Genomic DNA, 26,390 nt, shown 5'->3' on the forward strand with positions numbered 1-26,390 from the left:
AGCCTGGAATGGCAGGAGAGAGCTGAGATATTCATGTAAAAATAAGTATATTAAGATGATGGATTATGGAAAACAAATTGACATTTATGAATCAAAGACTGGTGATATGAAAAAGGTCCAGTTAGAAAACTTAGAAATGCAAAAAAAAAAGAAAGAAAACAAAAAACTCAATTGGTAGATTAACCTCTAGACCAGAGAGTCTCAAACTACTGCACATTAGAACTATGTGCGGAGTTTATAAACCCCCAGTGTCCATTCATATCCCAGGTTGCATCAGAATTCCTGATGGGTCTCAGGAATTTTTTTTTAAGTTCTTAACATGATTCCAAAGTTTGGCCAATTTAGAAACCTAGTGATCTGGGTATAGTTAAAATGTGTTTATTTAGAATACAGCTTTAATATGTAAATATGCATTAGAGGGGATTATTTTAGGGAGACAGACCCATCAACTTGACTCACAAGTATCCTGAGCCTGGGGACTAGCCAGACACAGGCAATTTGGATTGGCTGAAGATTTCTCAGACAAGTTCAGTCCAATTCTGATGAATCTACTACTGATCTATGATCCTGGAACGTCCTTCTAGTAGCCAGTGAAATTCGGAGTTTATTTTGAACTTCAAAGGAAAGTTTACTCTTTGGGCCAGAATTCTTTTTGTTGCTGAGATAATCTTGAATAGGGACAAAGAAATAAAATTTGCAATAGGAAACACAAACTTTAAAATCATTACTATTAGCATTTGTCATGGTGGTCCTATAATAAAGATTAAACATTTCATTTTTATTTGCTTTATTAATGAACATTATCCTTATGACTGGTTGACATGGTATCCACTGACTTCAACTCTCTCCATCATTTTTTTTTTTTTGCTTCATAAAACTTTAGGAAAGCTAACACTACCTTGTTAACTTGGCCAAAGAGGGGGGCATTTGGAACCCTGCAGATAAATGTTGGGTGAACCTTATAGCAACTTTTGTTTTCCCTCATGGTCGCAGTGGTAACAGCCAGTTCTTTTGTCTTTCATTTTAAGCTCTTAGGACATACTTTACTGTTCACTTCAGAACATCTTCATGATTTTACATAGAGAAAATAGGTTTATGAAATGATGAGGAAAAAAATCTTATGATGCATTTGGCCTTTCTCTATTACTCTTACTTTGAAAAATGACCCTAATCAGAATCAGTTACAGATTTTGAAAGGTTATTAATTCTCTAGCATTTTATCATGTTATTAAATGATCCTTTAAATTCACTTTCTGAATACAGTAGCTTTATTTTATGTATTTATATCAATAGTTCCCTAATATGCTTGTAATTCTCTTTTTGCAGAGCCTCATTATTTGATCACCATGAACTAGCAGACTACTTAATTTCAGTGGTAACTATTCCATTGATAGGTTTATTTTTTAATTAGTATTTATAGTTGAAAATCATACATTACCTACTAGGAATATTCAAAAATAAACCAAATTTTAATTTCTTGATTATCAGTAAAAAGGTTTACAAAAGATGATTCATATACTTGCAAAAATTCTTGAAATTTCTATTTCTTTAATTTTGTGTCTCTGAGATGGTGGACGTTCACTAAAGTTGCTGTGCTGATCATTACATGATGTATGTAAGCTGAATCATTGCTGTACGCCTTAAACATATACAGTGCTGAATTTCAATTATATCTCAATAAAACCAGAAGAAAAAAAGATGACAAGATGATTGATACATTTGCAAATAGAATATACTGTGTTTGAATACATAATGGCCAAGCCTCATTTCCAGGAAGCTAGAAGTACCAATGTGTACTTTTGATACCCATATCAGTGTTTTTAGTGTGGAGACTTGGCAAGTCCACGGCAAGGAAAGCTCTTCTGTGATTGGGTCCTAGGAGAGTGTTGGGCGTGGTGACTCTGCTGACCCTTCTACAGCACAGGTGGCTTTCAGCTGGAGGCGGGACAGGCAGCACATGAAACCTTCACCTTCCATGGTAAACTTCTACCCCAGCTGCCTCAGTGCCAGCTTTTAAATAATAAAAAAAGTGAGGAATTAAAAATGCTGTCCAAGGTTTGTTACGAGTGAAAGCACAGGATCTTTTTCACCCTTTGAAGTGGAATCAGCTGGCTTCTGAGTTCAATTGTAGTTAGCCCTTTATACAGATGAATCTATGATGTATTTATTTAAGCCCCACCATACCAACAATGAATCTAGCCCTGTTTGTAGTATTTAACATGTGTTTGTTGTCAATAGCAACTATTGAAATTGTGATATTTACACAGAAGAATCCTGGGAAGGCTCATTCTATACCATAGTTTTGCCATGCACGGTTTCCTGCTAATACAGCCATCTCTTTACCTGGCAAGAGGACCAGAACAGGACCTCACTGACCACCATTGTGCTTTCAAAGGGGCTATGGCTGCGTTGGTCATCTGGGTTCAGTGGGTCCCAGGAGAACAGGGTCATATCTACGATCAGAATTTAAGCTACTTACATTACCCTGTCCAAAAGGCAGAATTCTTTCCATGAACTTTTAAAAAGCTTTTGTTTCTTGTCATAGCAAATATTAAAACCATCGCATGGAATGGTAAATATTGACTTATTCATTTATATATATGTGATTTTTAAATACTAATTCTCTTCGATATTTGGCTAGAATTTTACTTTAGGATGTGAATGATTTCAGTTCAACCATTTCAGTTCATCTATTTCAGATGAAGTAGTGTTTTTAAAAAGTGAACAATTTCTTTTTTTATTGAGTTATAATTGACATATAATTGACATTATATTAGTTTCAGGTTACAACATACAGATTAGATATTTATATACCCTGCAAGATGATCACCACAGTAATCCAGCTACTGTCTGTCACCATACAAAGTTACAGCAATTTTTTTCCCCTTGTGATGTGAGCTTCCAGGGTTCACTCTCTTGGCAGTAAAAGTGAACAATTTCTTGTGAATGTTTTTGAAATCACATACGTAATAAACTTAGGAGGTACTGGGGATTGAATCCAGGACCTTGTGCCTGCTAAGCACGAGCTCTACCCCTTAGCTATTACCCACTCCCTATTATGGCCATTTAAAAATCTCTTCTTAAAATGGGAACCAAAGTAGCGTTATAGGTCAAAGCATTTTATTTTTATGACGTAGGCAGTAAGATAGATCTGTTGCTGGCTGTCAGTCAAAAGATTAACATTTGAGAAGAATTTTTGTGGTTGAAGTTAGAAAAGAGTGCCCTGATTTCCGATCTTACAACATATGAATCATAGGGAAGTTTCAAAGTAGTCATACACTTAAGTGCTAGCCATATTTTGGACACTCTGTCTCGATGAATTAACATTACTTACAGATTGCAATGTAAGCTCATTTGTCATTTCACAAGCTCTCTAGTGAATGACGTGTTTTATTTTAGGGAGCAGATATTGATAGCACCGATTCCGAAGGACGCTCTCCGCTTATATTAGCAACTGCTTCCGCATCCTGGAATACTGTAAATTTGCTCCTCTCTAAAGGTACTAAGAGGGACCGAGCCAAGCCTTTAGAACTACTACTCAATATGGTTAAACATTTAATATCCATTTATTACGTGCCAGGCTTTGAGCCAGGGGCTATGAATACAAAGATAAATGGAATACCTCCCGTATCTAGAATAATTTGCAGTCCAGCAGTACTTGAAAGGATAATTTAAGAACAATAATAGAAAACATTTGTAAGGGAATGATTATATTCTAGGCATTTTGCTGAACATTTTGTTTACATTCTCTCAGTGAATCCATCCTATGTGATACTGTAACTGTCCTCACCTTAGAGAATAACCTGATATGACAACAAAGAAGAAAGGTACCCTCCCCTCTTCTCTCTTGATCTCCAGTCTCTCTATATTTATATTTTATGTTTTAAAAGGTAAGACCTCATATATTAATTAATGTAATGAATCATATATTCTCTACCCCCTTACACACACATGCACACTGTTTGAGGTAAAGATATTTGAAAATGTGTTTATTTTAGTTTTCTTACCTAAATAAAGTTTTTTTTTAACTTAAAGGTTGGCAAAGTTTTAGGTCAAAAATCTTCTATTTTCTTAAATTGAAAATCCACCAGAGGCCTTGCTTCAAATAAATGAGCAGAAGTTATATTTATATTGTGCTTTTTAGGTGCCCGGGTAGACATAAAAGATCATCTTGGACGTAATTTTTTGCATTTGACTGTACAACAACCTTACGGATTAAAGAATTTGCGACCTGAGTTTATGCAGGTAATACACAAGTATGGATTTCCATAAACTGAATTGGGTTCAGCAGAGAGTAAAGTGGTCTTGTTTATTATGATTTTTATTATTCTGAAGGCTGATACTGGAATTTAAAAGTTATTTCTAAATAAAGACGCCATGTTTGATGCCATTTATTTACAACATAGTAAAGATGATTATGATGATGATAATAAATTACTTTGGGATTGAGTTTTCAAAGTTACGGAGAGTTTCCATATATCCTCAACATATTTTTAAAATAAATAAATGTATTTATAATAAATAGATTTTAATATAGTCAGTTTCTTAAAGAATCAGAATGTATATTTGAATATTTTTAAAAAAATGTTTATGGACTTTTTAAAATAGTTTTTTTGAATCTTTCTCCACCACTTAATATTCTTTTTATTGAAGGGTAGTCAGTTACAATTTCCTAAATGGACATTTATTGAACGCGTGTTACGTGAAGGGCTATATACTATAGAATGAGATAAGATATTTTTGGCAATCATGTGTCTTCTCTTTTATATGACAAAGCAAACTGTTCAAGATTTTCTTTTTTCCTTTTCTGAGTTTTTTTTTGGTATTTATATCTATTTATTTTTAGAGGAGGTACTGGAGGTTGAATCCAGGACCTTGTGCATGCTAAGCATGTGCTCTACCACTTGAGCTATACCTTCCCCTGTTTATGGATTTATTTAAGCTGCTCATTTGCCATGCATTTTTTATTTAATATACATATAAAGATAAAGATAGAGTGTCCCTAATTTTAACATCTCGTCCCTTTTGCCTAACAGAGCACATTAGCATTAAGCTGTTAAGTGTTATTTGGTGGGGTGAGGGAGGTGGTTCATAGTCAAATACATTTGAAAAATGTTGGGTTATAAATGTTAAATACATTTATTTTCCTTAGAATTTCTCAGAGCCTCTGGTAATGTACATTACAGAGAGACAGAGCATGCGCCATCATCCACATTTATTTTACTCAAGTACCCTTTAGGTTATTTATATTTTTGCCCTCACTGGATCCATATTGGCCCTTGTTGGAAAATACTATCCTACAGAATAGTTTGAAAAATACTGTATTAGCATCATACCAGAATTATACTTTGAATATTAATTTTTCCCATAGATGCAACATATTAAACAGCTGGTAATGGATGAAGACAACGATGGGTGTACTCCCCTACATTATGCATGTAGACAGGGGGTCCCTGTCTCTGTAAATAACCTGCTTGACTTCAATGTGTCCATTCACTCCAAAAGCAAAGATAAGAAATCACCCCTGCATTTTGCAGCCAGGTAAGGGTCAGTTTAAATGACACATGAGCGTGTCTTCTCTCTAATATTTGCTTTGAAAGTATGAAACGGACTTTTTTTTCAAGTTATGGGCGCATTAACACCTGTCAGAGGCTCCTGCAAGACATGAGCGACAGGAGGCTTTTGAATGAAGGTGACCTTCATGGGATGACTCCTCTCCACCTGGCTGCAAAAAATGGGCATGACAAAGTAGTTCAACTTCTTCTGAAAAAAGGTGCATTATTTCTCAGGTGAGACTATAGGACTGGAATTTTTATATATTCTTTTTAATTGGTTAGTCATTTTCAGGCTGTTTTTCTATTTTATTTTTAATTATGATATCTAACTTTCTCACTAAGTACTTTTACTCATCTTACTTATATGACTTCTCCAATATGGAAAGGGAAGTCAGTATTAGTTCCCATTGACAGATGAAAACATTGAGGTTTATAGAGCTGAAGGCCTTGTTCAAAGTCACAGAATAACTGGCTTTGTACAGAGTAGTTTCCAGAACCTCCAAAGTAACAGCTCCTCATATTGTCCTTCGTCACGCTACGATCTGTTTATGCAGATACAAAACAGCACATGCGCACGCGCGCACACACACACACATACACACACACACACACTACAAATCAAAGACTCTACTTTTCATTCAATCTGATGAATAATGGACAGAAAGGCTCCCTTTATGCTATAACATGAGACTTAAAAATTTCCTGAATTTCATTATACTTAAAGGAAATCTAACACAAGGAGCAAAACCAAAGAAAAATGATTAAGCCTAATAAAAGGTGGCATCATTAAACAACACCTCTGTAAAAAGAGAAGGAAAATCCAGAAAAGTTTTATAGAGGTGTGATGAGCTAATTTCTGATCGTACCAAGGTGGTAGCAAAATTGCTCATTTAGGCTAATGTTCAAAGCCACATTTCTTTATCGGGGTGCCAATCCCAGCAAAGCAGTGATGCAGCCAAGAAATGAATGCTCTCCTTAAATCCTTCCTGCCTCCAAGGGGACACCAGACAGCAGACCTGCAGAGGGGACCCCGGGAGAACCCAGGCCCGAAAGTTGTTGCTTAATTACAGCATAATGGAAATAGTGAGATGGCTCTTGCACCCTAAAACAGGTGCTCACTAGCCCTGAAATTAAATTGTGTCAAGATCTCATGCTTTTTTTCTATTTCTGATTTGGAAAAAAGGCAAGTCTTCACTGTATTTACATCCTGAATTTCTGTGAGAATGGACAAACATTTCTTAAAGGGATTAAATAAGCATCTTTGGGAGCACAAGAAAAAGATCTCTTCAGACCTGAACTCTTAGAAAAATAAGTGGCCCTAAGTTAAATATCTTATAGCCATGTTCTGGAAGATGATATTATTATCATTATCATTATTATTAGCCATAACTAGTGGCCACAAAGATGAATACCACCATCATGGAAATTTTTTGATACAATATTCAATTAAAGGATAATTTTAAGATAGTGTGTATAAGTACATTACAGCCTTGAAAAAATTTTGCATGACATAGATATGCTAATTCTAGTTTCATCCACCCCGATTATTTGATAACGTGTTTATACACTTTCATTTACTTTTATTTATTTTCCTTCCAATTTTTGGAGATATAATTGATGCTGTGTAAGTTTAAAGTGCCCAGCTTTAGTTATTTGACTTTTATGCATCATGAAAAGATTACCACAGTAAGTTTTGCAAAGATCCATAGTCTCACACAGATACAAAAAAAGAGGAAAAAGAAACATTTTTTTCTTTGTGTTGAGAACTCAGGATTTACTCTGTTAAGAACTTCCATTTATAACATACAGCGGTATTCATTATACTTATCATGTCACACACTACATCCCTAGGATTTATTTATCTTATAACTGGGAGTTTGTACCTTTTGACTACCTTCATCCAATTAGGCTTAAAATTAGCTCATTTGTTAGAAATATGTAATTAATATTTAGTTGCTAGAACTGAGATATCTCAGATATGCTATTTTTACCCTTAGTCATCAGACCCACCTTTCAAATGGGTGGCATCCTTTCCCACCTTTCATCTGTAAGGTGAACACAAAGGTTTTTCTTGACTCTTGAACAGTGACCACAATGGCTGGACTGCTTTGCATCACGCTTCCTTGGGCGGGTACACTCAGACCATGAAGGTCATTCTTGACACTAATATGAAGTGCGCGGATCGGCCAGATGAAGAAGGGGTATGTAACATGTTCCTCACACCTACCTAAAATCTTGGCACAGAGGAAACTTCCAAAATTGCAGGAAGCCTTCTTAGCTACCCCCTTCCTGTCCTTGCTCTATTCGTGGTCTTTCATTGGGTTCTCACTATGTAGGCCCTTAGTGAGTAAAAGGGGAACAGAATAAGGAGACAATACGAAGGGCTGGGTGCATGTTGAGGACACCTGTTCAGCCTCACAGAGGCCTGCCCACAGGCCCATGTGGATTGAAGATACAATTTTCATTATTCCCTGGTGAACCGAGGGCAATGAAGGTAGCAGGGGTAAGTTTTCCCTGAAACTAAGTGGATTTGATTTGAAAGACTGCCCTTTATTCCACTGTGACATCCTTCCTCCTGTTTTGGAAAGCAAGTATTGAAATATACAGTCTTTCACGGAATGATGGAGACACAGGACTATCATCGCTTTTTAGTATGTGTTTATGTGGCAAAACTAAAGATTGGCAACTTTACAGTGATTTCTGATTTAAAAAAATTTTTACAAGCCTGTGAAAATCTAGTATCTGGAAACCAATTCGATAATGGACGATTAATCTCCAGAAGTATTTTCTTCTGTGTTTGTTCCAACATCCTCACCCTAAAAGCTTGTCTTCTGTCCCTGTGGAAACATCCCACTGACTGCAAAAAAGAAGCAAAGCCATCCACTTGGAATTCACATTTGCACACACACACACAGGCCTCCCAACCCCACCCTACACACACACACACATATGCAAACACACGCAATATTTGTATTAGAAACTCATTATTTTGAAGCTTGATTCTGAACACCAGTTTTCAATTTTAAGTACTTACTATTAAATAGCTTTGTCGGTAATTTCTTTTAAGCAGTTCAACAGTGAGACAAAGCAGTAAAATAGCCACAGGATGAGCAGCCATTGTCACCAGATTGTCTGTGGTTCTGTTTTCTCTGAAAGAACACTGCGCTCCACTTTGCGGCAAGAGAGGGCCACGCCAAGGCCGTCGCACTGCTCCTGAGCTACAATGCCGACATCGTCCTCAACAAGCAGCTGGCCTCCTTTCTGCACGTTGCAATTCACAATAAGAGAAAGGAGGTGGTTCTCACGACCATCAAGAACAAACGGTACCCTGCCTTCCCGTCCACCAGCCTCTGGCATCAGGGCTTATTCACAACCTGAGAGGAAGCAGTTTTCTCTGTCTGACTTATTTCACTTAGCATAATACCCTCTATGTCCACCCACATTGTTGCAAATTTCACTCTTTTTATGGCTGAATAGTATTCCACCATATATATATATATATATATGTATATGTATATATATATACCACAACTTCTTTATCCGCTCATCTGTTGACTAATACTTAAGTCACTTCCATATCTTGGCAACTGTAAATAATGTAAATGTAAATAATGCTGATGTGAACATTGGGGTGCATGTATCTTTTTGAGTTAGTGTTGTTTTCTTTGGATATATACCCAGGAGTGGAATTGCTGGGTCGTATGATAGTTCTGTTTTTAGTTTTTTGAGGACCTTCCATACTGTTTTTCACCGTGACTACCAATTTCTCACCAACAGTGTTCTCTTTTCTCCACACCCTCACCAACATTTGCTATTTGTGTTCTTTTTAATGATAGCCATTCTAACAGGTATGAGTTGATACTCTCATCATAGCTTTGATTTGCATTTCTCTGATAATTAGCAATGTTGAGTATCTCTTCATGTACCTGTGGACCATCTGCACATCTTTGGAAAAATGTCTATTCAGGTTTTCTGCCCATTTTTTAATCATGTTGGGTTTGCTTTTTTGTTTGTTTCTTTCATTTATTTTTTGATGTTGAGTTGTATGAGCTGTTTATATATTTTGGATATTAACTCCTTATTGGTCATATCATTGGCAAATATTTTCTTCCATTCAAGAGGTTATCTTTTTGTTTTGTCAACAGTTTCCTTTGCTGTGCAAATGCTTTTAAGTTTAATTAGGTCCCATTGGTTTATTTTTGCCTTTATTTCCTTTGCTTTAGGAGACAGATCCAAATAAAATCAATCAACATTTTAAAATGTTAGTTGTTTACATAAAATTTTCAGTGAACTTTTTGGGTTACAATAGACATGCTGCTTAACCTCCCTGATCTTCAGTTTCCATTTATAAATCATGGGTGCATAAACCACCTTCCTAGCACTCCCATGAGGCTCACAGACTTGGCACTATGGTCGTTGTCTGACAAACTCTGCCCTGCCCCACCTGAACTTGCCTGATGCTCTCCTGCTGATGGAGACCCCAAAACTGGATGTTGGTGAAAATATTCTCTGAGGTAAATCTGTGTTGTTACCAGTGCCACCAAAAGGAATTTTCTTTAACACATGATCTTTTGTGGTTGTGGCTGTGGGGTTTTAAATCCTAAAGAGTTTTAATGATGAAGTTGGAGGATAGTTTGTCCCATGTGTTGAATATAAACTATTTTGTATAATCACAGATAGATAAGCACCAGGGCCCAGGGTCACCCAGTAGTGGACACAGAGGTGAACAATCTCATATTCAAGGCAGACCAAGCCTGTGCTTTGGAGCACAGACAGTCTCCAGATTTCCCTGCTGATTATTCCTTTGAAACACTAGTCAAGGCAAGTGTGCAACTGAAGTTTTCTGTTGATTATACAGATTTCCTGGATGGGTTAACAGAAAATTTGGGTAGTTTTTAGAGCTAGACTCTTATTGCAAAGATAGGCTCTTGGAGATAAATGATCTCTTTCTACTTTCTGTTGTAGATTTATTTCACCCTTGGTATCATGAGCATCTTCTTACGCCGTCCAACTGGATGGCAATAAAGAAAGGGGCAAATCTGCCGTGTTCTGACAGAGCCCATATTTATGAATGTACTTGATACATGTTATTTTGTAGTTTAGTTAGTTTAATGCAGTACATGGTGTATACCTGGATTAAATGTAAAGTATTGTGTGCCCAGTACCTTGCTGCTGTTGTAGGTACATGAAGGTGGGTACCTCTATCTCGCATGGCCAGCTCTGAAAGTACGTAACATGTCATGACTTCAGGAGGAAAACAAGGCAAAGCTCTGCCTTCCTGAGAAGGCATTTAGATAAGAGATAGAACAGTGATTATAACAGCCATCCTGGAATTTGCCACATGTCTAATTTCCATTAATGGACAAGGACTCTACTGGACTGATCTTGGTTCACATATTGATTCCACTGGAACTAATTCAGTTTCTCCTAAAGATATAATCTTGAGTTTCAGCTGGTATGTTTGTTGTTGCACAGAGCAGAAGTATTAAGAATTGTTGCTGCATTATTATTATTATTATATATAATAGTAATAATAACAATATTATTATTATTATTATTATTATTATTATTATTATTATTATTATTATTTCTTTGCAGATGGGAAGAATGTTTTATGGTTTTTAGTCATTATTCTCCAAGCAATAAATGTCCAGTCTTGGAAATGGTAGAATACCTCCCTGAATGCATGAAGGTAAGTTCTCAAAGCAAAACTCCTTCTGGGTATATGCTTGGCATATAATAAAAATGTAAGGATTTACTGCTGTAATTACAACCTAAATCATAGTAATTTCCATCTTAAAAGTGAAGTTAAGTTTCTAGTTTTATATAGGTTCTAAGGGAATTTAGCCAACCAATGTTTGAGAAGGACCTACTGGGACTAAAAAAATCCTATTAGTTGTTATGTGCAATGTAGGAAAATATGTTAGATTTTGTGTTTAAACAATCCACATCTAGAGCAGAGACCACTAGTGCTGGCTGCTGGCTGATTAATGCCTCTAGATGTAGTTTTTTGGGGCATGCATGTTATTGTTTCAAGTTTGCTTTAGTTGCTAATATTTAAAACCAGGATGCTTTCCTTATCCAGTATCTGGCTTTATATGGAAATCAGAAGGTCTAGTGACTGGGCTACCTCCTCACAAGGCAGGAATCACTGGGCTGAGTAGCAGGGGCTTCCTTTACCAGGGGCAGGTGCACTCCATTTGACACACCCCACCTCTTCCTTTTGGATACTCAGTTCTCATATCGAGCGTTGGTTGCCATGTATTCTCATTCTTGTGCAGTTGTTTTCCTCGTAGTTCTCTGCACATGCCTCTACCCAACCCATAGATTTTTCTGCATGTGCCTCTACCCAACCCGTGAAGATTAAAGGCAGCACAGAGAGAGCCCACATTTCAAGAACAGTAGGAAAGATTTCTTAGGCTGGCACAGTTCACTCACTTCCAGTACGTGCCTGGCCTCTGTGGGCCTTTGCACGTGTGACTCTGTGCTGGATTAAACATAACACCTGGCAGGCTGGACACCAGCTCCAAGTCAAATATGCATGAACTGTGGGGCTCGTGAGTGTTGCAGGATGCGGATAAAAGACCTCCTGGGAAAGTTGGGATTGGGACAGAGGTAGAATAATCAAGAAAAAAAAATGACTTCAAATGCCATTTGAAGAGAAAAGCATATTCAAATACTGGAAGAGGCAGTGAGACAGGGGATAGAGGGCCAGATCTGGAGCCAGGTGGCCCCAGGGTTTAGTCCTGGCTCTGCCTCTTGTTCTGCTGCTTTCGGTGGGTCATTTCACGTCTCTGAGCGTCATTATTTATTTTCTAAATCTCTAAAACAGTGATGCTGATATTGATCTTTTGAAGTGATGAAGTGATTACAAAATTTAGAGGTAAAATGTAAAAACTGTTCAGGATGGTATAGATCCTACTCTTTTTACACTGCTTATGTGGTTATTAGCACTACTACTAACACTACTTTTATTTATTTAGTAAGCACTTAGTGTGTGCTAAGTGCTTCTTGGGCACTTTTCTGAAGGATGTCTAATGGAAATTGGAGCCAGTCCAGTTCCTAGATTAGCATTTTAGATGCATAAAGCTCATCCAAGGGCACATAAATATTCAGGATTGAAAATGACCTCAGATTTTCTCACTCAGTAATTCCAGTTGTTGGAATCTGTCCTAATGAATAAACCAGAGGTACAGACAGCTTTACATGTAATGATGTTTCCTGCAGCTTTATTAATCATAGTGAAAAATGTATGGTAGAAATGTTCACATATGGAAAACATAGAAAAGAAATTATACCCAAATACTAATCATGAGCACAGTTTGTGGGATTACAGTTGGTTTTTTCTTTTTTTCTATGTTACTATGTGCTTTCTAGTTAGTTTTCTGTAATGACTTGGTCTTCTTTTAGTGTTGTGAGTATGTTTCTAAGTAGAGGAAATTAAAAGTCTTTCAGTTCAGCCTCACACCACACATTTGAATAACTTACACCATCCCTCCTCCACTCCCCCCTCCCCAGGCAGCCCAACCTCACTTTGCCTGAGCTGCTTATGACAAAGCTCTCGGACTGTCACAGCCAGACCTGCCTCTCTGCTTCTGCCTTGCACAGCACTGCTGACTAGTCTTGCCTTTATTTTTCATGATGCCTTTTATGATCCCCAGTACTGCCTCCTGGTCACCAGCAGAGACTTCCTTGAAATTTTTAAGTCCCTCTGTTCTGGTGCTTGAGACCAGCCAGGATGGACAGCCCTCCCAGTAAGGCCCAGTTCCCTGTTTCTCATCTTCAGGGTGCTCTCCAACCCTCTACCCTTGTCCTGCAGATGGGGTCAACCAGATGCCCCAGGAACTCCAAGGGACATATTGATGCAGTCATCTGGGCCCTGTGTCCACATCCAATTCCAGGAGGGCAGTCTGACTGAGCAATCTTTCTTAGGATCGTGAATTTGAGCCACCAGAAAGGTCCCAACACACAGATTTGGGGTGACTCAAATCATTTCCCTGTAGACAGAGACCACACAAAAATGTTTGTCCCCACAGCCTAGGGACAGGTCTAATGCTTAATTCTTAAACTGTTTTCTCCCTTTTCGAGCATCTAGAGGACCTTAACTGTTTCTCGTTATCACACCTCTGGCCACTATCCTGTCCATACCACTCTGGATGGATACTTGGCCCGCGTTGCTCTGTAAGTGAGGTACGGAAGCAAATATGGTACTCCAAGCTCAAGTGACTCAGGAGATGAGACCTAGACCACGGGAAGACCCCAGTGCTCAGCCGAAAGGTCTCGATCAGGAACGATAAGTTATCACTAGAAGATGCTGAGCAAAGGAAACCTTAATCATCTAATATATTTTCTAGAAGCCCAGGAAGACATCAAGTCTTAGGCAAAACCAACGGATTATTTCTTACCCACATTTTTGTAAATGTAATTTCATTCTCAAGTGCATGATATTTTTCTGAATCACTTGGTATTTCTAAGGAATGCAGTGGTACTTGTAACACTTCGTATTTTAGACTTTGTTCCTGAATGACTTAAATTATAGTTTATCTTTGAGGTGCAAGAAGCAAAGGAAGGGGAAGGGAATATCTCAGGTGGCAGTTTAGAAATGGAATCAAACCTCATCTCATATCTAGTCTCCTGCCCAGTAGCTTAGCTGGTTTTCCTCTCTCAAAGGTACTTTTAGATTTCTGCATGATACCTTCCACAGAAGACAAGTCCTCCCACGACTACCACGTAAGTTTATTTTATTGTAAAAACTTAGTTTATTATAATTATTTAAGAAATATTAAAAATAATGTTATTAAAGTTCTACAATCTCAGAAGATGGTAACTGTCTTCATTTTCAGATTATTTTCTACTTGTGAGGAAATTTTTCCTTAGATCCTCAGTTTTCTCCCAGTATTTTAATTGTTCCTAATAGCATTACTTTGGAGTGTTTCTAGTCTTTATATTATCTTGGGTCATATTGCCTGAAGAATGAAATTCTTAAAGATCTAAGTGGTCTTTTGAGAATTCATTTTTTCCCCACAACTGTAAGTTATAAAGCAATCAAATAACAGCCTTCTAGGACATTTATTTTTTGAAACTAATACAGAATAACTTAATTTACTTTTCTTCCAATGAAATGACCCGACTTTATTTGAAACATTTGATTTTCAGCAGAATTACAAGCTTGCATATTTGATTTGTGAAGAACTACTTTTGGGGCTTACACTAGACTGTAATTTTTTTTTTAATTTTATCTCCTACAGATTGAGTATAATTTCAGATATCTTCAATGTCCGTTAGAATTCACCAAAAAGGTAACACCTATACAGGACGTTACGTACGAACCTCTGAAAACCCTCAATGTAAGTTGAGTGTTTTCCTCATCCAAGTAGTCTCTCTGTGGGTTCTGTCATGTTTTGGTACAATTGTTCCAGGAAGGAGCTTGGAAAGAATTCCAGATTTACAGTTTGATGTCTGTGTCTGCCATGTAGCCTACCTCTTTATTTTTTAATAAAGAAAGCAGTCATTTTCTACAATTGCTATCATTTGGTCCCTTAAAGTCCCACACTTTTGATCACTTTAATCCTAATTAATAGTCATTGCAAAACTTGCCCAACCCAGAATCCCATATACCATGGACAACACAGGCTAATCATCAGTGTGTGCTCCCACCTCCACCCCCTAAATTAAGTATCCATGTTGTAGAGTTTCCAACAGTCTAAACCACAGGAAAATGCAGGGGGTGACATGGTACAGTCATAACTTCTAAGTTCCAGCAAGCACTGAGCTCCACATTAAACTCTGACCTTTCAGAAGCTCTTAGATCCTTCTGGAAGCATGAACTCAATCTGAAAACAGGCCTTGAACGCACAGCTTGGACCCAAATTTCCCAAGAGACTTGCACCAAACCAGCTCTTTAAGAATGCTTTTACATTTCTAGCAGATGAGGCAGTGAAAGCCATGGAAATGACCAACTTTAGTCTAAACTGAGGGCCTCAAACTCAAAAAACTGCAGAAGAAATAGGTACCAGACAAGTGGGCTCTAAGAGGACAGCAGCTACACATTTCAACAAAGCTTTGCCATGTGGAACAGCAGCCCAGGCCTGTGTAAATATTGGCAATACATAAAATCACGTGCATGCAAAAGAAAACATACTTGAAGGTTGGATTTGCAAGCTGTGGTCTATGATCTAGATCTGCTCTGTCTAATATGATACCTGAGCCACAGGTGACCTCTTACATCAAAATTAATTAAAATTAAATAAAGTTAAAAATCCATTTCTTTTATTTGCAAGAGCCACATTTCAAGCACTCAGGAGCCTATGTGGTTTGTGGCTCTCATATTGAATAGCACAGATAGAGGACATTTCCATCACTGGAGAAAATTCCATCGGACAGCACTGGTCTAGACCAATTAAGAATTTTCATTCACCTTAAATGAATTCATTTCCCTACATGGAAGCCTTTGGTACAGACCATAGGACCAACCATCACGTAAAGTGAAATCTAAAGTGCTTGGAGTATGAAAGAAGTTAGGTGGATTTTATGCCCATAGGCTGGCAATGGCAATAGACTCTCACGTCTGCTGTATGCAAAGCATCCTAGCTCTGCTGGAGAATGTTAGGTTTTTCAGTTGTTATTACAGTTCAGATTCAATAGCTAAGTGACCTAAGAGTAACTACGCTACAGTTACACTAAGAGAATTTTTGTGTAAGTATGTGGGGTTTTCGTCATTGTAATTTACAGAATAGGTCATACTTCCATCAGAAAGAGTTCACGATCTCTACCGCCAGAATGAAAACAGGAAGAAATAAAATCTTTGTAGCTTTTAAAAAGAAATCGACTCTATATGCTATAGACTAATAATCTATGATTTGATGTGACATAATATATGAAACGGGCTCGCTTGAATAAATACATCACACTCACTGAGTGCCCTATCAGCACGCGACTGAACAGCGCCTTCACAACATCTGTCTTAATATAGCAAACCTGGCCTTAGTTTTAAGAGAGCAGAGTGGGGTTCTTCTGGAGCGATGGCTAGTCTGGTCTAAGAAATTATTGTGCACAGAAGTCTGAAAGCCTCTCTGGATCTGTCAGGGTTTAGATTCAAGCAAGACAGAAATCAGTCCCTTCAGGCAGTTCCCCAAAAAGTTAGAGGACATTGGACATGTGTTCCACTCTCTCCCTCCTCAGAGAAGCCAGGAGTTGGAAGTTTTCTCTTGATCTCACTGCTCTGTGCTGGGGGACAAGTTACAGCAAGTAAATGCCATGAATTTTCTTACTGTCTTTGATGTGGTTCTTCTTGGCTACAGGCTCACCCGGGGTGCAAGCACCTCTTAACTGGCTTCTAGACTTCTCACAAAGGCAGCTGGTCCTTGTATTGCTGTCATGTTGACGCCTTCTGTCTCTATGGGGCGAAGGAAGATCTGGGGCCTCCTAGTCCACTTCTTGTTGACTTCACTTCCTCTATGTATTTCTTGAAAAATTAAAAATGAATTTTGAAATAGATAATGGTACTTTCCAATAACTCATGAAAATTTACAATCTGTAGGCTAATTTAACTCCGAATTGTGTGTATTCTGCTATTTAAACTCCTTCTAGAAAGATGAGCCTGAGATTCTTTAAGGAAAGAACAAGGGTGTAGTTATTGTTTATTTGTCTTTAATGTCCTTTTGAGTTATAACTTCGTATAAGATTTAAAAAGCTTATGCTATCTCAACTAGTGAGAAATTGAAAGAGATGAACAATCAAATATCTGCATCTGTATAATGGTTATCTCTATCTTATGTTTTAATAAATACATATTCTTGATATAATTTTTGATTTTTCAAATTTTCTAAAGTAAACAGGTGTTGCTTTTATAGTATCAAAATAAAGTTATAAGCTCTGATGGGTCCAAACAAAAAGCTTAGTTTATACTCAGTAGTTTAATGAGGTTGTACTTTTATTTAGCTTTTCTTATTTCTCAGGTAATGGTTCAACATAACCGCACAGAGCTGCTCAACCATCCTGTGTGTAAAGAATATTTACTTATGAAATGGTGGGTATTAAGAAGTACTTCTTTTTAATGATGCTCTCATTAAATTTATTTTAAAATCTTTAAATAATTATGCTTTAATGGTATTTTAGTATTTAATATTTTATTAATTAATGTTTTAGACTTTGAAGAAGAAACTTGTCAAAGGCAAAATTTGGTATTAAAAATGTTGCTATTATTTATCTTTGGCATTAAATGAAATATTTGGTGGGTGGGGAAATTGTTATATAAAACACGAGGAGTTTAGTGGACAGGGAAGTGACAAGTGTGTTCCTGGGAGGAACATTCAACTTGGAGTCAGAAGCTATGAGCTAAAGTCTCTTACATTAATTGGTGAGAGATTTTAAGTAAGTTATGATTTCCTGGGAAGCTGCCATTCCTTTTCTGGAAAAGAAAAAGGTGAATACCAAGATTTTCTTGATTTTAAAGTTTAGTGAATTTAACAGACAGATTTCTGAGAGAGGTTATAACTATTGTTTCTGCAGGTACCTTGAGTAAATGTTTCTCATTAAAATTACTTAATTATGCTTTGCTTATTTTTCATAGGTTGGCTTACGGGTTTAGAGCCCACGTTATGAACCTAGGATCTTACTGCCTTGGGCTCTTGCCTATGACCTTTCTAGTTGTCAATATAAGACCAGGTATGGCTTTCAATTCAACCGGCATCATCAATGAAACTAGCGATCATTCAGAAATATTAGACACCAAGGTATTTTCAATTGGTTTTTATATTTCATCTTTTTAAAATAAAGGATTATCAAAGTGCTTTTTTCCCTTAAGAATATTAACTTCATAATAAAATTGAAATATTGAGACTTTGATTATTATTATAAATAGCCTATAGAAATCATGTATGGTACCAATTTCTCCTAAAGTCTTTTGTGGAATGAAGGGGAATATTAATATATAAGTCAATAAATGAGTTTGTAAACAAATTTAAAATTTTTCTTTGTTGCAAATATTTAATAACCGAGTGAATTTCTGCATCAATTTTGGTGATTTTTTAAAAATATATTTTAAAAGTTGAAGTATAGTTGAATTGACATGTAGGAGAAGCTAGCTTGAATGCTGAAGGATAAAACTTTAAAACAGGTTGACAAGAAAGTAGATTTCTGGCTGCCAGAGTTGTGGGGAAAGGGCTCAGTGGGGAGAGGCTTCCATTTGGGGGTGAGGAAAAAGTTACAGAACTAGACAGTAGTGATGGCTGCGTAACATTGTGAATATGCTTAATGCCACAGAATTAAAGATTTTAAAATGTAAATGCACGTGTAAAATGTGAAATTTTTTAAATGGTAAATTTTATGTTATATGTATTTTACCACAGTAAAAAAAAAAATTACATAGGTCTACAGATTCTTATTCCTTTAGAATTCAATTGGCAGTTTTTGAACCTCTCTTAATAAGGACATTATGAAATGAGTATGTGTCATGTTGACATCACAGTCATTTTCTGTGTAAAGCCAAAATGAACAGTACTTGCAGTGAAGAAGAAAAACAATAGAAATATTTAATAGTGGAGATTACAATGAAGACTAAACATCGTTCTATTTTATATCCCTCATAACTGACTTTCACTTTTATGTTTCAGAATTCATATACTATAAAAGTTTGCATGATTTTGGTTTTACTATCAAGTATATTTGGATATTGCAAAGAAGTGGCTCAAATTTTTCAGCAGGTACACGATACATTTTGTGTATCTAAAGTTGCAACGATTTTAATACGCAGGACATAAATTAATTGCCTGACTTACCTGAAGCAAAGATGCTCCAGTTCTACTAGTCCATGTGGGTCTGCCTAGCTACAGATGAACTTATTACTTTGCTGTGTTTTCTCTGATATTGGTTTAATATTTTGGTAACACAATTGTTAGGTTTTAAATTTGATAATTTTGAATGTAACTGTTGATAAAGACCATAGTTGGCCCAAGACTCTATTTCAAATGGGTCTTTCTTTGAATTCCTTTCCTAACAGGAATGTTTTTTTTTTATTGGATAAAATTTCCCATTATAATAAAGGTGGGAAACTTTTTACAGCACAATTTTTCTTTATACTCTGTGTTTTTAAATGCATGAAGCAAGTTCAGATCAGACCCCAGAATTATTTAAATTATCTGCAGGTACTTGTTTTGGTTGATAAATGGCATCAATCCTTTACTTCTCAGTGTGGAGGTTTAAAGTCTTTTTTATTATTCACTTTTTGGTATATTTTCTGTGAATATTATTTTTGATAAGTTATATACCTTTTACACAACACCTCGCTTACTTTCTTACATGATTTGAACACAAGGATATTTAGAGAATGTTGATGATATGACAGTGTTTTGCACTTGTTTCATATTAGACATTGCAAGTACTTATACATCTATATATACTGTTAGTAAATTGTCACAATTCTGGGAGTTCAACTACATTGTTCTATTGTACCTTAAATGGTTTAAGGCATAGTATTTAATCTCTCTTGTCATTATTTTTATTTTTTAAGGATGAGAGTTACAGATTATAGTCTATGTTGAACTATAAAGTTATATATTATTTCTCTATTGGACTTAGTCTCACCATTTTCTTACTGAGATTTAAGTGGTTTACTCTACAGGAAAGTTGATGTCCAAAACATGAAATATTTAAGACTAGGAAATGACACCAAATCATCATGGTAATTAAGGTCTTAGGACAGGTTCCCAAATCTCCATAGATACAGCTTTAGTTCATTTATATCCTGAGAAGTTCACCTGCATGTCCTTATATAGGCAGAGGGGAATTACTGAACCAATTTTGCAGCCCCCCAGGAGTTAAGATGGAGTGAACTCTGGAGAAAGCCTAGAAACTTGTAGAATTTCTTTAGGCATCAGACACCCAAAGTGCCAGGTACACAGAAGAGGCTGGGGCATCCTAACACTGATCTGTGCCCAAGGCTCTGAGTTAAGTCCAGGATGACAGGAGCTGGCTCCTTCGTCCTAAACCTCTCTCCAGCTGCAATGCCAGACAACTATTGTTACTGGCTGCATCTATATAAAACCGTCTATAAGATACCAGGTCTCTGTCTTTACATGTGGTAATTCTTCATTCTTTTCAACCCAGAAAAGGAATTACTTTTTGGATAATAAGAATGCACTTGAATGGGTTATCTACACAACAAGCATCATTTTTGTGTCACCCCTGTTCATTGATATACCAGCCTATGTGCAGTGGCAATGTGGAGCCATCGCCGTACACTTCTACTGGATCAACTTCTTATTCTATCTTCAGAGGTAAAACCAGCTTGAATGGCTTCTACATCCTTTAGGCAGGTTTAATATCAAAACAATAATTCATAAAAGTACCATAAATTTATAAGTGGCTTATTTCTTTGCCAATTGTTTTAGACTGGAGATATCTTTTATAGTCTATTAAGGAAAAGGGGAGGGAGGTTTGGGGTTCAAAGTGTAGCCCAGGGTTTCTCAACCTTGGCACTGTGGAAATTTGGGGTCAGAGAATTGTGTGTTGTTGGAGGCTGTCCTGTGCAGTGTAGAATGTTCAGCAGCATCCCTGACCTCTGCCCATGAGATACCAGTGGTGACAACAAAAAATGTGTCCACTGATATTGCCAAATATCCTCTGGACCACAAAATCACCCTGGGTCAAGGGCCACTTGTCTAGACAAATCTAGATTAAGTGTTGAGAGTAAGTGGGAAAGAAAGCACAGGCTACTCTTGTTTTACCAAGTAGTTTGGTAAGCATGTACTTCAGAATAAAGGCCTCAAAATGAAGTGACAGTGACGGAAAGAAAAATGACACAAGAGAAAAAGTAAGTCCGAAGAATCTAATCCTAGAGGGGGTAAAAAGGACTAAGCTCCACTACCTCCCGCAATCGCTAACTCGAGTGAAATGTTATTTTGCATAATCTTTACAATTGTAAGGGCTAAATATTATTCCTTGTGGTGTACAAAAGAAGCTGAGGCCCTGAGTTGATTGACTGGCTAAAGATCTCACCTTGTAACTCAAGATGTAGGCAACTTACCGAGGTCTTCCCATCTCCCAGGGCCATCTTCTCCCCCAATGCAGTCTGCAATGCTGCATCATGAGCACTACGCTGCAGCGATGCGCCCAGCCCCTAGGAAAGGACCTGGGATGGTGGGAAGTGCGGTGGCTTGGAGGGCAAGAGGCTTCAAGATGGGTTCAGGCACTGCCACTCCCTTGGCTCTGTGAGCTTAGTGAGTTAATAGGCATCTCTGGGAACTTAGTTTCTGAGAAATCTGAAGTTCATTTTCAGCTTTAAAATCATGTCATTTCCTCCATTTAACAAGTTGTCTTTGCCAAAGGAAAAGCACAGGTTTGTGGCAGTGACACACCTACTATCTACCTAAACATTTCACAGTGTCCGTGGCTGGGGGGCAAAGGAGAAACCTCAGAAAGCACTGGGGAGGGCCATGTAAATCAGAGACTGTGCCCTGGAACAGATGCCTTCGGAGACATGAGCTCATCAAATCCATCCTCCCCTGATGCATCACACAACCTCACTTGACACCCTTCATCAAGCCTTTGGTAGCATTAGCTTTGACATTGGGAAGCTAGGATTTTCCCTCTCCTATTTCAGCTGAAGTAATGTCTAATGGTCAAGTTGTAAAACCATTAAAGATAACCTCCATATAAAGGAAAAAAAAAAAGAAACAGCAATTTGACAACCAGCTTGAAAATAGTCTTGACTACTCATGAATTCTCATGCCTCTTTCGGAATGTGACTGAGAAAGTAATTGTCTCACATTTATTACCTTGTGCGTGATAAATACCAACACCGAGTGAAAGACAATTTGAAGAGAAAAGTGAATAAATATTTTAATTTTTAAAATATTCCTAGATTTGAAAAATGTGGCATTTTTATCGTGATGTTGGAGGTAATCATGAAAACTCTGTTGAAATCTACAGTCGTGTTTGCCTTCCTTTTTGTGGCTTTTGGACTCAGCTTTTATGTCCTCTTGAGTGTACAGGTGAGGCATTTGCATGAGTAGTTGATTTTGTTGCTATGAATACTGGGAAAATATAGTTACACAGAAATCTTAATGGTATAGACAATTCATAATAACATAACTATTTGAATATTTTATCTGATATAATAGCATCTACATGATTTCTATTACAGAAAAAAGTCTAGTCTTACTCAAGGGCTTTTTCCACTGTTTATGTCTAGTGCCTGATGATTTGTTACATGTGCAGAAAAGTTCTTTTTGATAACTTTACCAGTTTGTTAGCAGTTCGTACTACTGTATTTCAGTACCTATAGTCTTTTGTCTTAAAAAATATATTTTAAAAAGGATTTTTATCATTTCCCTCTCCAGGAAACATTTCTTTATTATACACATTTTGCATTTCACCTTCACCTGACTGTTTTTTCTCAGGATGCTTTCAGCTCTCCGCTGCTTTCTGTAATGCAGACCTTCAGCATGATGCTAGGAGATATCAGCTATCGTGATGCCTTCCTAGAACCGTTTTTGAGAAATAAACTGGCATATCCAATTCTGTCCTTTGCACAACTTATTTTTTTCACCATTTTTGTCCCAATTGTCCTCATGAATTTACTTGTAAGTAATTTATTCTTGTATTTTCTGTGTGTTGATCACTTGGGGCATTAATACCAATAAGGATTTGTAGCCTCCTTAGTGAAGGGGAAAGGAGACTACCATAAAATTCACTCATTCATTTAACATTTATTTGGTGCCTGGGGGGAGGGGAGGGCAGGCAGTGAGAGGTCAGGGGAGGCAAAATGCATTCACTTGGCAAATACTTATCCAGAGTCTACTAAATGCCGGACACTGATGCAGGTCCTGAGGAAACAGTGGTGAACAAAACAGTCCAACATCCAGTCCTGACATGATTATAAACGAGTCATGAAGCTGAGTAGTAAACAAAGAAGTATGTAGCATGATGTCATAATGATAATGGTGTGTGCTGCTTTGGGGTTGGGGTGGGGGTCAAAGGTTAGGCAGACATGGAGTGAAGGATTAAGACCTCATCTCTGCCCTCAAATTTCTCACTGACCCTCCAGAAATTCAAGTGGGGAAGAGTGGCTCATGCAGAGGGCATCTGCCACATTCAGCTGCCACCTCTAAGCCAGTCAAGAGGCAGGATGCCCTTGCAGACACAAGCGTTCCCTTCCCCAGAGAGCCTGCTCTAGCCGTGAGCATCCTGGCGGATGCAGGCAGAAGTACATCCCAACTCCAGGTCTGTGCAGAGCCTTCGCCAGCACCGTAGTGCAGGGTCTCCCTTAGTTACTTGGTTGTGCAGACACGCATTCAGTACACATTTTCCCACGTCTGACTGTGTAGTAGAGATCTTGCTGGGCAGTGTTTCTCAAAAGAAAAAAATAAATAATACAGACTACTTAATGTTTTGATTCACATATTTGATGTAACTTCAGAATTTTCTTTCTGTGGCCTAGAAAAACAAAGGATGGCACTAAGAATAATAAAGAATGAGATAAAGTCCACATCCTTCTCAGAATTGTGTATGCTCAGGGAGATAATTATCTAGAGGAGAATTTGGCCTGGTAGAAGTACAGGTTGGGGCCAGACTCAAGCTCACAAATCCAGCACCCAAGGTGCACCTCCACCTCCATATCCCAGAGGGAAATCAAAGCCAACAGAGCCAAGATTGACAGTGTTTTCCCTTCAAATTCTGCTACTGCTTCTCAGTAGCATCTCTAGTCACCTGCCTCAGATCACTGGAAGATGTTGCAGATCACCACCCCTCTTCCTCATTTCTTCCAAGAACTGTTTGCCTCTCACAGCCACTTCCGCAGTCCTGCACCCTCATGGCATTTCCTCAACACTGCTGCCGGGGACCCAAGAGTCTCTCTATCTCGTCTCACTTCCCTGTCCAATCCCTCCCGCAGGTTGTCACCACAGTGATGTTTTGATAATGAAAAGCTGGGCCCATCAATGGCTCTTTCAAAAAAAATTTTTATGACTCTTCAAAGGCTTCAATCCAGTCTAAACCCATCATCATAACACACAAGCGTTCTCATGATCTGGCTCCTACCCAGATCTTACCCAACTCCCCACCATTAGCAGGATTTACCCAGATGTGTGCATTCATCGAGGGTGCCAGGCCTTCCTTCCTGCGTCCTGGGCTCTGCACAGGCTGATCTTTTTTATGGAAAGCCCTCCTATCTTGGGTTAACTCTTTATAAACTTTCAATGCTCAGCTCCAGAATCATCTCTCCTGGGAACACTTTCTTAAGCAGCTCCTCTCACCCCCTCACCCTAGCCTGAATCAGGTGCCCCTTCCTTGTGTTTTCATAGTTTTGAGGATGCAAATCACAGAAAGATAATAGAACCTTTCCTAGGTTGTCGTGAGGATGAAATGAGCTAAAACGAAGCACCTAAAATAGCGCTTGGCACCTGATAAGCATCTAATAAACGTTAACTATGGTTAAACATTAATAACTGACACATCCTGTAACTCACAAGCTCAGATATCTCTAGAGCCCAGGCAAGCAGTTTAAGTGTGTAAAGCAGCAGTTATGAGGCAGTAGGTTTTCATGGGGGCTGATATAAACCAGAGAGAATGCCCATCTCATGTTTTGCAAATTAAAAAAAATTTTTAAATATTTTTTATTGATTTATAATCATTTTACAATGTTGTGTCAAATTCCAGTGTTCAGCACAATTTTTCAGTCATTCATGGACAGATACACACTCATTGTCATATTTTTTCTCTGTGATTTATCGTAACATTTTGTGTATATTTCCCTGTGCTATACAGTGTAATCTTGTTTATTATCTATTCTACAATTTTGAAATCCCAGTCTATCCCTTCCCACCCTCTACCCACCCTGGTAACCACAAGTCTGTATTCTCTGTCCATGAGTCTATTTCTGTCCTGTATTTATGCTTTGTTTTTGTTTGTTTGTTTTTGTTTTTTAGATACCACATATGAGCGATCTCATATGGTATTTTTCTTTCTCTTTCTGGCTTACTTCACTTAGAATGACATTCTCTAGGAGCATCCATGTTACTGCAAATGGCATTATGTTGTTGGTTTTTATGGCTGAGTAGTATTCCATTGTATAAATATACCACATCTTCTTCATCCAGTCACCTGTTGATGGACATTTAGGCTGTTTCCATGTTTTGGCTATTGTAAATAGTGCTGCTATGAACACTGGGGTGCAGGTATCATCCTGAAGTAGATTTCCTTCTGGATACAAGTCCAGGAGTGGGATTCCTGGGTCATATGGTAAGTCTATTCCTAGTCTTTTGAGGAATCTCCACACTGTTTTCCACAGTGGCTGCACCAAACTGCATTCCCACCAGCAGTGTAGGAGGGTTCCCCTTTCTCCACAGCCTCTCCAGCATTTGTCATTTTTGGATTTTTGAATGACGGCCATTCTGACTGGTGTGAGGTGATAACTCATTGTAGTTTTGATTTGCATTTCTCTGATGATTAGTGATATTGAGCATTTTTTCATGTGCTTTTTGATCATTTGTATGTCTTCCTTGGAGAGTTGCTTGTTTAGGTCTTCTGCCCATTTTTGGATTGGGTTGTTTATTTTTTTCTTATTGAGTCGTATGAGCTGCTTATATATTCTGGAGATCAAGCCTTTGTTGGTTTCACTTGCAAAAATTTTCTCCCATTCCGTAGGTTTTCTTCTTGTTTTACTTCTGGTTTCCTTTGCTGTGCAGAAGCTTGTAAGTTTCATTAGGTCCCATTTGTTTATTCTTGCTTTTATTTCTTCTAGGAGGAAATTTTTGAAATGTATGTCAGATAATATTTTGCCTATGTTTTCCTCTAGGAGGTTTATTGTATCTTGTCTTATGTTTAAGTCTTTAATCC

The 26,390-nt window shown here is 37.7% G+C and overlaps 1 protein-coding gene across 1 annotated transcript in view; it reads left to right on the forward strand.

Annotated features, from left to right (window-relative positions):
- Positions 1–26,390, forward strand: part of TRPA1 (transient receptor potential cation channel subfamily A member 1) — a 50,966-nt gene that overhangs the window by 14,050 nt on the left and 10,526 nt on the right. The window contains exons 8-23 of the mRNA XM_006202432.3: positions 1,327–1,375; positions 3,400–3,499; positions 4,145–4,245; positions 5,372–5,541; positions 5,625–5,789; positions 7,642–7,756; positions 8,712–8,878; positions 11,154–11,247; positions 14,226–14,285; positions 14,804–14,902; positions 17,513–17,583; positions 18,127–18,289; positions 19,169–19,258; positions 20,661–20,830; positions 22,417–22,546; positions 22,955–23,137. Coding sequence (XP_006202494.2) covers positions 1,327–1,375; positions 3,400–3,499; positions 4,145–4,245; positions 5,372–5,541; positions 5,625–5,789; positions 7,642–7,756; positions 8,712–8,878; positions 11,154–11,247; positions 14,226–14,285; positions 14,804–14,902; positions 17,513–17,583; positions 18,127–18,289; positions 19,169–19,258; positions 20,661–20,830; positions 22,417–22,546; positions 22,955–23,137 — 1,927 coding nt within the window. The remainder of the gene's footprint in view (positions 1–1,326; positions 1,376–3,399; positions 3,500–4,144; positions 4,246–5,371; positions 5,542–5,624; positions 5,790–7,641; positions 7,757–8,711; positions 8,879–11,153; positions 11,248–14,225; positions 14,286–14,803; positions 14,903–17,512; positions 17,584–18,126; positions 18,290–19,168; positions 19,259–20,660; positions 20,831–22,416; positions 22,547–22,954; positions 23,138–26,390) is intronic.

The sequence above is a fragment of the Vicugna pacos genome, chromosome 29, assembly GCF_048564905.1.
Source record: "Vicugna pacos chromosome 29, VicPac4, whole genome shotgun sequence".
NCBI lineage: Eukaryota > Metazoa > Chordata > Mammalia > Artiodactyla > Camelidae > Vicugna > Vicugna pacos.